Here is a 12,954-nt window from a genome sequence, read left to right as displayed (position 1 = left end):
ACAAATCAAAAGATGAATATATATCAAGATATTTAATTTTGTAAAACAAGATATTTATCTCTTTATGCTTATTAAATTTTTTTATCAAAATCAAAAAAAGATAATGGAAATAAAAACACATATGAAATTAAATGAATAAAAAAAAATATTATGCAAAACCAGGCATATTAAAATAAATTATTTCAAAATAACCATTTTTTTTATAAAATAAAGCTTACCTATATAAAATCTTCAAAAATCTTCAAAAATTAAATACAAAACAAAACAAATAATTTTTTTTTTAAGTCTCTATCCAAAAAGGCCTGTAAAAACATGGCATAGGTCATAAAATTAATAGAAAAGAAATTGAAGATAACTACAAAATTATTTTTTTATATAAAAAATTAATATAGAATAATAAAATTCTAAAAGAAAATGAGGATAAAAATATTTGATTGTATTAACCCTTAAAACTCATGACTCATATCATTATATTAGAAGCACGACAAATAAAAAAATCACAAAACATAATACCAAACAAATTAGATACCAAATGATGAAACTGGAAAAAAAAAATTAACCGCACAGAAAATTATAATTAAAAGAATGAGGATGAAAATAAAAATAAAAATAAAATATAAAATATATGGCATCAAAAAAATTTAAATTTAAGGGTTAAATTGAAAAGGAAAAAAAAAACTTTAACAAAATGAAAAAGAAATCAAAATAATGAGGTATAAATTAAAAAAATAAAATAAGATAATCATTGATTGAATGATGAGATTTAAAACTAATGAAATTTTAATAATAAAAACCAAGAAAAAAATTAAAATAAAAAAATAAAGAGTGAATTAGAAAAAATAATATATCACTAATTATAATTTGAGAATTAAATTGAAAATATAAAAAACTTGTATAAAAAGATCAGGGATAAAAATAAGTAATTAAAAATATAAAACCATAAATTAAAAAAAAAATCACGACAAACTGTCCAAAGAAGAAAGACAAACCTACGTTTCCAAGTTTTATATTTTGTTAAATAACTGTGTTAAAGACAAAGGATCTCTTATGTTCTTTGATCGGTAATGTTTCAAACCCATAATTAATTTCTAATTAATATTAAATCATTGCCATTTAATGAACACGATGGGAGGATTCTTAGGCTGTTTGGGACTGCGGTCCAACCTGTTTTTTGCAAAATTTTAATTTTTTTTTTTGTTAAAATTAAGTGTGGTTTGTACATTCTAAATCGTTTTGATGTGCTGATATCAAAAATAATTTTTAAAAAATGAAAAAATATTATTGACATGCTTTTCAGCACGAAAAGCTATTTGAAAAGCAACCGTTACCACACTCCCAAACACCCAATAACAAAGTTAGAATGATAAAAAGTAGCTGACCTGCCCAATATGGAAGGGGTTGCTGGACTGAAACGGTGCGTAGAAAGCAAGGCAAAAAGGGGTTCATATCCGGACCCCGTTTTATACTTGTATATCATGTTTAAAGATTTTGATGAAATATATTTTTTAAAGTATTTTTTATTTAAAAATATATTATAATATATTATTTTTACCATTTTAAAAAAATATAATTATACCACAAAAACAAACTCAATCTAAAATATCCAATTACTACTGATGTCTTTGTAAGCTAATGGAAGCTTAATTGGAGAATTTGAAAGGCAGCCAGTACGGTGAGCATTTCCAGTTCGGTCTGATTTTTATCTAAAAAATATTTAAACTAATTTATTTATTTATTTTTAAATCAAAACTAAAACCGGTTCAAACCAACTAATTTCAGTTTGGTTTGGTTAATTGAAAGGAGAAATGGGAAAAAACTGATTTCATCTTAGCCAGGCATATTGAACAAGTTTTCTAAAATTGAAAATAAGGAAGCTAGAAAAAACAAGCGTCAAATGAAAATTTGAAAAAAATAATTCTCACAACATTCATTACAGTAATTGTAACATGACTATACTATGATAAGTCAACAACCTTGTAAATAAATATGAGAAATGAATATATAATAGATTTATAGAAATCAAAAGAAAAGTAAAAAGAAACAAAAAGATCTTTCCATGGGCTTAGTCGGTTATACTTAAAGAAACGGACAAAAAGATTGAGAGATAGGAGATAAGAGATAAAGATTGTTCGTTCACTAGATTTATTTTGGAGGGTTGTACTTAAAGCATTAAAGAAAGGTCAATAGATGAAGATGACAGGGTGCGCGCTGAGAGATGAAGATTGAGAAATATGGGCATCGGTTTAGAGGTAGGGGGAGGGGATTGTGCTTAAAACCTTAAAGAAAGGTCGAGAAATGAGAGTTGAAGATGGGGGACCTATGCTGAGAGATGAAGATTAAGAAACATGAGTGACAACTAGGGTTTAGAAAGTAGATGGGGAAAGCTAGAAAGGTAGGTATTTATAGTATCACTTATTTTTTTAATTTGAATCGGTTCGGTTCGATTTATCCTTTTAAAACTAAAATCGAATCGGCCTGTTTTTAAATTTTTCTAATAAGTTTTTTTCACGATTCGGTGTTTTTATTTTTTTTTCAGTTTTTTTTATTTAATCGATTTTTTGATTATTTTGCTTATCCCTAGCAGCCAATGATGGAGGAGCTTTTAGATTATCTAGAAACTAAAGAACTTGTTTGAGAGTGTGGTTGTGATTGGTTTTTAAAATCATTTCACTAAAAAATATATTAAATTTTTTTTTTTTAAAAAAATTATTTCTGATATTAGCGCATCAAAATGATCTAAAAATAAAAAAATATATATATTAATTTAAAGAAAAAAAATTAAAATTTTTAAAATAAAAAATAAACAGGACTTAGAAACATACAGTAATTAAAAATATTTGACCCTCTGTTCATGAGAAGACGTTATTGGAGAACCTCATCATTCTCATTTCTTTTTTATCGTGAGGACTCGGAAATGGATTGCACGTTTCTTATATCTTGGCTGTTCTGATTTTTTCTTTTTTCTTTTCTTTTTTTTAAGAAAAAAAAGCAGGGCAGGCTGGCTGGCAGGCAAAGTAGCTCCTGCCTAGTCCTTGTCATCATTGGATTCCACAACTCTGTTGCTATTACAGCAGCCCTGAGGTGATTACTGAGGTGTTCGGGAACGTTGAAATTGATTATTTTTTTTAAATTTTTTCATATTATTTTAATATATTATTATAAAAATTAAAAATGTATGATTTAAAAAATTATTAAATTAATTTTTTTATAATTTTAATGTATTAATATATAAAAAAACATGAAAAAATTATTTTAATATTTTTTAAAGTAAAAATCATTTTTTAAAATCACAGTGCATTGTATTGCTTTAATGCGATTACAAGTATTATTCAGTAATTATTTGTTGTTTTTTTTAAATATATTTTTATGAAATAAATAATGGATCTTATGATACATACAATTGTTTTATTTTTTTTAAAAGCATGGTACTATGCTTTAATGTAAAAGAAAAAACCTTTTTTTTTCAAGCGTTACTTGCTGTGTTTTCAAAGTAAAATAAATAATAACGAAATGCCACTTTAAGAAATAAAAATAGGTATGCTTTAGACAAAAGTAAAAAAAGTATGCTATTTTTTAATATAAAAACATATAATTGCTCCAAAACATAATAATCAATTACCAAGCATCCATACTATAACACAATATAATTTAATTGGGAGAATGAAATCCTGCCTTAAAGAATAATATTTTGTAAAACGGGATTTTTTAACTAATATAATCTTAAAATAAACAACCATAAAATTATATATTAGTTAATTTGACTAATGAAAACAAATATATATTAAAAAAATAAAATGGATATTTACATATGTAAAGAACCATATCCAAATGTAGATAGGATCTAGGACCAATAAAAAATACGATGAAGGAGAGAGAACAAGGGATAAGGAAAATGACCTAGCAAAACCTTCACTCAATTATTTTGCTGTTAAAGAAAGCAAGGGGCAGGAATACCATTTAAAAATCTTATTTTATTAATTAAAATTTATATTAGAATTATTTTTGAAAATATTTTTCTTTTAAAAATATGTGTTTATAGTTGTATTAAAAAAAATATATGAAAGAAATTTATTAATTCATCCTTTTCATTCTTTCCTTAACTTTCTTGGCAACCAAACAAAAATATCCTCGTTATCTTTTGTTAGTACCAAACAACAAAGCAAAGTAAAGATCATTATTACCACTACTAAATAACTACAAACAAAGAAAAAAAAAATCCAATACCAAAATACATAGAAACTTTTCCATCCCTTCTTACATCATCATCCATTTTTTTCTCAATCACCTTTTTCCCTTCCCTTCCCTCTCTTATAGGGGGTAGAGTATTATTCTCTTCCCAGAATCTCAAAATTTTCCCGAGAAAACTCAATCTTTGTCCTTAAACCACACCTTAAACTTCCCAAATTCTTGCCGCACGTATCGTTGTCACTCCATATTCTCTCTCTTTCCCCCCTTATTCTTATTATTCTTCTTTCTCTCTCCAAAAAAAAAATAAATTTTCTTTTTTGCCCGCTGATCTTTCGTAAACTTTTGAAAAACCCATTACCTCCTCCTTTTTGTCTCTCGTCTTTTCTGTTCACTTTATCGAGATAATGCAGTTTCGTGATTCCCAAACCCTGAACACCCTTCACTGATTAATGGGTTTTTCTTAGATTCTTAAGTAACATCTTACTTTACTTGGTTACTAAGTAGATTGGATTGCAAAAAAAATCTTTTCTTTTCAGTTTTGAGGGATTTATTGAATCATTGAGAGTGGTCATTTAGTGATCCGGGAGTCGTTTTGTTTTTCAACAAGGGAAGAGTTTTAGGTCACTTTGGTTGGTGAATTTTGATTGTGAACTAAAAAATAAAGGGCGCTCTTTTTTGTTTTTTCCTTATTTGTTTGGTGGATTATAATTTTTGTCTGAGATTCTTAGATCATGGATCATGTGATTGGTGGCAAGTTTAAGCTTGGCCGGAAGATCGGTAGTGGATCCTTTGGTGAACTTTATTTAGGTATGCAAGTTTAGGGTTTATTCAGTAGCATTCAAATTGTTTTGACCACTATTTCCTCTTTGCGTCTTTAGTTGGGTTTTTATTATTTTTATTAATTATTGTTATTTTTTTCTCTATTTCTTTGCAGGTATTAATGTACAGAGTGGAGAGGAAGTGGCTGTTAAGTTGGTAGGTGTTACCTTCTTAGAAATTATATGCTATCTTGTTTTATAGATTGTTGTTTCTTGATTCATGTATTGCTGGATAATAGTTAGACTTTCATTTTTTGTTATACTGGATGACTGATGATTATGTTTGATTCCATCTGTTAGAAGCGGTCATTTATAGTTCATGATAGGGAGTTTGCTTTTCCTTCTCTTTTCCTAGATGTTCCTTTTATTTTTGATAATTTTAGATGGTTATTTAATTAAGAGAGTTTATGAATTTGATTATTCAAGCGGGGGGCTTCTCTTGGTGTCATAATAGCTGGTTAATGTTTTCCTCAATTATTTTGTTATGTTTATGTTACTGAATGACTCTCTCAGCAGCATGCTGAATGTTGCTCTATCCTATGTTTTTAAAACCCCAAGGATCCATGAATAAAAAATTGTTAAGTTTTCTGTTTTTGTTGGTGATTCCTTTTACCCTGCTCTGACTAGCTTCATACTGAGGTTTATTTGAACTGTTTGGAAACGTCAAATATTGTATTTTAGGTGTTGGAATCTGCTCATTGGAGGTTTAATGTGTAATGATCAGAAGAATAGAAGAATGGTTCTTTTCATTTGATTATGTACTGTTATGGTGAACAAAAGATACTGGAAAGAGTTTTGAGTTTGCAGTTGGTGTGTTCTTGAGCTTTGGGACTTTGCATGTTGTACTTTTGAGGGAAAAAGCATGCCGTGGTGTTGAGCCTACCCGGGAATTTTTTTGACTGGATGTTTAATATGAAAATCTGGCCTTTTCTGTTCATTTAAATCCATGTAATCATTTAGATTCATGTTTGCATTTTTTTTATGTTATCATATAGTGCAATTTGCACTTTTGATTTTGTAGCTGATGCATATTCTTATGATTTCCCCAGGAATCTGTGAAAACCAAGCACCCTCAGCTTCATTATGAATCAAAACTATACATGCTACTTCAAGGAGGAAGTAAGTTTCTTCTTTCTTTTCTTCTGTTGTTAGCTGATATGTTTATTTTTGTCTTGAGCTAAAGTCAACTGATTTATTTTCTTTCCTTTTTTTCCTTTTGAAGCTGGTATTCCTCATCTCAAATGGTTTGGAGTTGAGGGTGAATACAATGTCATGGTTATTGACCTTCTTGGACCAAGCCTCGAAGACTTGTTTAATTATTGCAATCGAAAGTTATCTTTGAAAACGGTGCTGATGCTTGCAGATCAATTAGTAAGTATGCCCATTTTCAAGAAAGGCCTGCCTCATTGAACAACATACTGTTTGTTAAGAAAGATGTCCATTCTATTAGCTGGTATACTCAGTTTTCTTTCATCACTCTATAATGTAGATAAATAGAGTTGAATACATGCACTCAAGGGGTTTTCTTCACCGTGACATCAAGCCTGACAACTTTTTGATGGGTTTAGGGCGCAAAGCAAATCAGGTATGTTCTTTTCCTCTTTTTATTTTTATCAATTTAAATAGAATTTTTAGATAAAGTGATGTGTAAACTTACTAATTCAGAATTGAAGGGACAGTGTGAATATTCAACTGGGAAAACTTTTTTGTAATTTTAAGGTTTTAATTTGAAATTTGTTGGGTAAAGCATAGAGAACCTTGGAGAGAAATGAGGCCTTTGCTATTTGAGTGGCACTTGTCATTTTACGAAGCTCACATAAGGTTGAATCACTAAAGCAGTATCCAATCTTGCACTGTGCTATTGAATGTCTGAAAACCTAGTTCTTATATCTGTTATGCATGTATAGCCTGGTTTATTACTTAGATTATATCTTTGGATGCCCTGATAGTTTTTGCTGATCATTTACTTGCTACATTCCCCTCTGCAACACAGATCTACATCATTGACTATGGCCTTGGAAAAAAGTATAGGGATCTGCAAACACACAAGCATATACCATATAGGTGAAGTTTTGTATTTCTTATGTTCTTTCATCCTGTATCATTACCATTTTTTAACCACTGGTTTGGTTATGCAAATTTACTCTCCCTCCAAGCTCATGCTTTTTGTTCAAATGTTCACTTATAGCCTGGTGCAGCAAACATGGAGTATTTTATGTTTTAATGTGCATACCCGTGGTTTAGTTATGATGTGGTATCCAGGACTACAAAGGACATGCTTATCTAGGATTCATTTATGAAGATTCATAATTATTTGTGAGGATTCATTCCTTTACTGGCTGGGACCAAGCCATGTTTTAATCTATTTTTTTAAAAAAAAAGGTCAGGAAAGAGATAGCATTTTGTCGTTTTTCTTCTTAGAAGAAAATGGAGGTCTTGGAACAAAGACTTTGAATGTTCAACACGTCTTTAGAGTAGGATCATACATGAATAGTTTACTGTGTTTCTAATCCATTTATGCATGCTTTGTCTGATCAGTTGTTGTGATTGAAAATTATGATCATAAAATTCCAATTAGTTTTTATGACAAAGAGATTATCTGTGAATGGAAGCTTGAAAATTTTGGTGAAAAAAAATGTGCAGAAAAAAAGGGTGTTTTGAGTTGAATCTAGCATTATTATTGCTGGTAAACAGCTTAGTTGTCCATGCATATTCAGATGGGTTCTATTATTTACGCTACGAAGCTGCTATTCAGGAAATCTTCTGCTTGGTATCTTGTTCTTTAAAAAAGCTAGTGCCAAAGATGCTTGCTTTTGTAGAGTGGGCTCTGGCAACCTTTTCTTGCTTGTGATTTTTTATGCCTTCAAACCCATTTGCCTGGGAGCATTCAATATCTCCATGTATCATTGTTTTTATCTGCACATGTTAATGTCCATTTTGTGACCTCTTTTCTGCATGTACATGCATGATAATGACATTTTCTCCTCCACTTTTCTATCCTCATTCCATTATCTGTCATGAATATATATTTTGTTACAGGGAAAACAAGAATCTCACAGGCACGGCTCGCTATGCTAGTGTTAATACCCATCTTGGAGTTGGTGAGTGAACTGATTATAGCTATAAGATGGCTGTTGGATGTTGCTAGAACATACCGTGCCTTATGTTTGATGATCTTATTATTATGCCATTCTTGCAGAGCAAAGCAGAAGAGATGATCTGGAATCTCTTGGTTACGTGCTTATGTATTTTTTGAGGGGAAGGTGAAGAACTTAATTGACTTGCTTTATGCTCCTATTTTAAATCTTAATATATGTTTGATCCTTTTTCTTTGGTGATTTCCTTGTTTCAGCCTTCCATGGCAGGGCTTGAAAGCTGGCACTAAAAAACAGAAATATGACAGGATCAGTGAAAAGAAGATGCTTACTCCCATAGAGGTACCGTCATTCGCTTTTGCAAGCTGCTTGCTCCAAGCACTGGTTTCTTATGATGTAGTATACGGTCTATGATCAAAATGGAAGAAATATGTAAACAATAGCTTGTCTTCATCTAAGTATTAAATGGTCATCATGCTTGCAGGATATGAAGTATTAATGGTTACTTTGCAGGTCCTTTGCAAAAACTATCCTTCAGAATTTACATCTTACTTTCATTATTGCCGTTCACTGCGATTCGAAGACAAACCAGATTATTCATACCTAAAGAGACTATTCCGTGACTTGTTTATTCGAGAAGGTTTACTGATGCTCCTGAATATTTGATGCTTTTATTTATTGTTCACTTGTTATCTATGATTTTAAATATGTTGCTGGAATTCTAAATTCAATTGTTAGTTTGGAGTTCTGCCAAATTTTAGAACCTAATCTAGGTTTCTAAACTGTTGCAGGTTATCAGTTTGATTATGTATTTGACTGGACTATATTGAAGTACCCACAGATTGGCTCCAGTTCTAGATTACGAGTTAGTATCCCATAATTTGTTGTGGCTCATTTATGTAGAACAATATTTTTTAATGTGTCTTTCTTATATTCTTGATTCCTTTTCTTCTCTTAACAGCTAAGTGGAAAACCAGCTGTAAACCCAGGACCATCCGCAGAAAGAGTAGAATGGCCTTCAGGTCTGTTCTGATTTTTTGTTAAGAATTTTGAAAACAAATTTTCTTTTTTGTTCTTTTTGTGCAAGTGAAATGCAGATGAATGTCTAGGCTATTTATCTGAAGTGTTAATGGGTAATTAATTTTCTGCTCTGTTTGGTATTTACCTGTGGTGCTATTTTGTACCCCCTCACCTCTGTCAAAAAAGAGAGAAGATTCCTTAGCTAGTCTCTCATGTTTGACTTGACACAATTTTATTTCTGTCAAGTAGGCCAGGAAATCCGAGACAGATTCTCTGGTGCAGTTGAAGCATTTGCTCGAAAGAATAGCTCTGGACATGCTATGCACGGCGATCGGTCCAGGCACAGGTCCTCGGATGATGTGCCATCATCAAAGGATGTGGTGAGTAGTGCTAGAGAAATTAAGAGAAGTTATGTATCTTTTAACTTTGTTGAGGTTCTTGACCCTTTTTCCAAAATTTTAACTTCACAACTGCCTGCTGTTTTTTTACCAATTCCCCTCCCTTTTGCAGCATCCTGATTCAGAAAGGCCACGGTCATCTTCTCGAAATGGCAGCACTTCAAAGAGGGCTGTAATTTCAAGCAGCCGGCCAAGCTCTTCAGGCGAGCCTAGCGAGAATCGGTCAAGCCGGCTGGCCTCGAGCAGTGGTCGCCTGTCAACAACCCAAAGGATTCAACCTGGGTTTGAGTCAAAATCATCTTCCTTTACTCGTGCTCCAGCCACAAGAGGTGGTCGTGATGATACACTCAGGAGCTTTGAACTCCTGTCTCTTGGAAGAGGAAAGAGGAAATAATCTCTACACCTGTCTGGCACGAAGATTTGCTTGTGTGAGGAGTCAGAATTCCCTTGTGTATTTCTATCAGGGTCGGGACTGCAATGGTTGTGTTGCCTGTTGCTCTGTATATTCATACCCTCTATCAGGTTCCCTTACATGCAAAAGATCAGTGAACCCTCTCTCCTTGGAGGACGGGGACTCATCTTCTATCTCTCTCCGGGGGATTTGCCATTCGAAGGCAAGCGAGCTCATTCATAAAAGAGAAGAATCATTTCGCGGTAGGAATTGTTTATATATTTGAGATGCTTGTAGCTCTAATAAATACTTGTATTTCTATGCAAAAGAAGAAAACCTTGCCTCATAGACTAAGATGAACTTTGGCCATCCTCCTGGATGGTTGGTATTAATCACGCTCTACTTCATCCATTTAAATTAGAACACATATTGATTGATGATGGTGGTCTGATTCTTATTATAATTCTTATATATTGTTTCTATGTTCTTAAAATCATTTATATTAAAGTCATCTATATTGAAATGAGCCTTGGCAGACTGATTAGGGGTTGAAATAGGCAAAGATTCGGTCAAAAACTTAATTAAAAATCCAGGCTGACTTGTAAAAACCGGGTATTTATTTTTACAAAAATAATTTGATTTTGATTTATAAATAAAAAATTAAAATTAATTTGATGATTTGATCAAATCCCTTGAACTGAGTGAGTCTGGCTGGTTTTAAAAACTCGGTGTGAAAGCTGAGAGAAGTTAAAAATGGCATGGCTTTTCTAAATTTCAATATAAGAAAGTAAAGCATAAAATGATGTTGTCTAGTCTCGCAAATGCCAACAATTCGTAGCATGTGATTAAATATTTGAATTTATTTTTATGATTTGTTTGGATATTGTTACCCAGGTAGGTACTCATGCAATGGTTCTAACTTGGAAGAGGCAGGATAAGGAGTTATTGATTCTTGAGAACCTTGCCAAAACTGGCATCAAATTAATTTTACAAAATTTAATTAACTATGGTTACTAAATTGCTTTTGCGTGCTAATTAATGCAATCAACGATATTAGCAAACATTATCTGCTGTGAATAAATGGTTAAAAAAATAATCACAATGTGGCGAGTGTCTGAGCAATTAAATGAAATTTACTGCGTTAAATGTTATGTCTGTTCTTTTAATATACATATATGTTTTTATTATCTTGAGAATGCATATAGTTTTATTCTTAATTAAGAACTCTGTATATGTTCCTGAAGAGCCAACAATTCCTAAAGTCCTTGTTCGGAAAAAGAATCCCTGAATTCTTCCTTCTGTTATAAAGTCTTATTGATCATAAAATCAGTGATTGGATTTCATTATTGGAAGGAAATCGGAAGAGTAGATTCCAGGCATTAATTGTCATGGACAGGGAAAGAAATAGCGAGTGTGGTTTTGAGGATGACTGAAAGTATGTCAGTGGTTTGGGTGATTAATTTTTATTTGGTTTGGTTTTTATAAAAAAAATAATAAAATTAATTTTTTATTTTTTTAAAAAAAAATTGAAATAACTAGTTCAAACCGATCAATTTTGATTCGGTTATTTTGGAAAAAGAGCCGGCTCAAATCATTTTGGCTCGAATTTTTTGGTTTGGCTTGGTTTTTTCCGGTTTAACTTGGTTTTTTTCCGGTTCGGTTTGATTCGGTTTTTTTGATTTCATGCTTATAAAACCGAAACCAAACTAGTTGGTTTTTAAAAAATTATAATCTGTTTTTTTTCACAGTTTGGTTTTTCTGGTTTTCTCTGTTTAATCGGTTTTTCAGTTTTTTTGTTCTTTTCTAGTTAATGGTTGTTTTTTAAAATATTTTTTATTTTAAAATATATTAAAATAATATATTATTTTATTTTTAAAAAATTATTTTTAATATTAACACATTAAAATCATTTTAAAATAAAAAAAAATGAAAAATTTTAGCACACGGTATTCTCCTTTTATCTTTACCAAAAAAGAAAAGAAAAGATATGATAACAATCTGAAAAGAAAAGGAAACTTCATAAAATCTTGGTCATCGTCAGTGACATAAATACTTGTGCCTTTCCATGTTATGACCGGACGATGCCCTCTTGTGTTTTTCACAGAAGATTCTCAATAAATGTAATTATATTAATTTATAATCTTTCCTTAATTCTCTCGATTTTAATTCCATTTGTAGCCTTTGCGCGTAGATTTCTTCAACAGAGTTGTGAAATCGTCCCTCTCAGACCATTCCTGCTTTCATAATTCCCTTCCCTTAAATAGCCCCTCCCTCCCTCCTCTGTATTTTATCATGACAGGAGAATTTAAATAGCATTAAATTACTCGAATCTATGCTGTATTCCTTTTGCAGAGACAGAACAATATAAGTAAGTGCATGCAACCCTATGATCCGAGATGTACTTGGATTGTCTTTCTTCCTCCTTGCAAGTTTCTTCATAGCGTACAGCCTCTGTTTACTGTCATAATATTCGATTGTATGGCTGGATTTGGGTGGAGCTTGAGGTGTGGAAATGGGTCTAAAAGGCCATTACCTCCTTCCCAGATCGCTTGTCGAATATGTGATCATGTGTTTACGAGCACACAAGCTCTCATAGACCATATCGAATCTCACTCGGTCGAGGAACAAACTGCCTCGAGAAGACAGAATGGCGTCGACCTCTTTTCCTCCTCCCATACAGAGCCTTTCGCCGGCCCTTTCAGTTTTAGCCTTCCGACTCCTCCTCGGCGGCCACAAACTGGGCCACTCGGCCGAAATCGCTATAATTTTCCTTCTTTGACGGAGAGAAACCCTGTCTTCGGTGACAGGAGGACCCCGCAAAATCTTGTTTCAGGCGCCAAGCCATTTACTCCACGAGCACAGTACCTTTCATGGGTGCCCAGGAAGAACAAGTACACAAGTGCTGGGTCACAACATGTACCCTTAACCTTTCCAGCACAGCCCAAAGTGATCGATGAACCTCACGATATTGACTTCACCAAGCCGTTTCTTCAACAATTGGAGAGACCCTTCTCCTCCAAAGCCAGATTCCAAGAAAGCAGTGG

At 32.1% G+C, this 12,954-nt stretch overlaps 1 protein-coding gene across 1 annotated transcript; it reads left to right on the top strand.

Annotated features, from left to right (window-relative positions):
* Positions 1 to 4,095: 4,095 nt before the first annotated feature.
* LOC118048856 (casein kinase 1-like protein 10) lies at positions 4,096 to 10,347 on the top strand. The gene is made up of 14 exons (XM_035058688.2): positions 4,096 to 4,995; positions 5,123 to 5,163; positions 6,056 to 6,125; positions 6,229 to 6,377; positions 6,496 to 6,591; positions 7,000 to 7,070; positions 8,046 to 8,107; positions 8,206 to 8,269; positions 8,359 to 8,443; positions 8,615 to 8,741; positions 8,893 to 8,966; positions 9,063 to 9,123; positions 9,371 to 9,501; positions 9,632 to 10,347. Exons 1-14 carry the CDS (start codon positions 4,920 to 4,922, stop codon positions 9,911 to 9,913), a joined length of 1,389 nt encoding a protein of 462 aa, XP_034914579.1. The 5' UTR covers positions 4,096 to 4,919; the 3' UTR covers positions 9,914 to 10,347.
* The last annotated feature ends 2,607 nt before the right edge of the window (positions 10,348 to 12,954 follow it).

The sequence above is a fragment of the Populus alba genome, chromosome 10 (assembly GCF_005239225.2).
Source record: "Populus alba chromosome 10, ASM523922v2, whole genome shotgun sequence".
NCBI lineage: Eukaryota > Viridiplantae > Streptophyta > Magnoliopsida > Malpighiales > Salicaceae > Populus > Populus alba.
This window is presented reverse-complemented; position numbering and strand designations above follow the sequence as displayed.

What these genes read in the sequence shown, in the direction of transcription:
- LOC118048856 (XM_035058688.2), top strand. Translation starts at nt 4,920, where the DNA reads ATGGATCATGTGATTGGTGGCAAGTTTAAGCTTGGCCGGAAGATCGGT. An exon ending in CACAAGCATATACCATATAG is followed by an intron (nt 7,071 to 8,045) that starts GTGAAGTTTTGT and finishes ATTTTGTTACAG; the next exon opens with GGAAAACAAGAATCTCACAG. An exon ending in TGACTTGTTTATTCGAGAAG is followed by an intron (nt 8,742 to 8,892) that starts GTTTACTGATGC and finishes AAACTGTTGCAG; the next exon opens with GTTATCAGTTTGATTATGTA.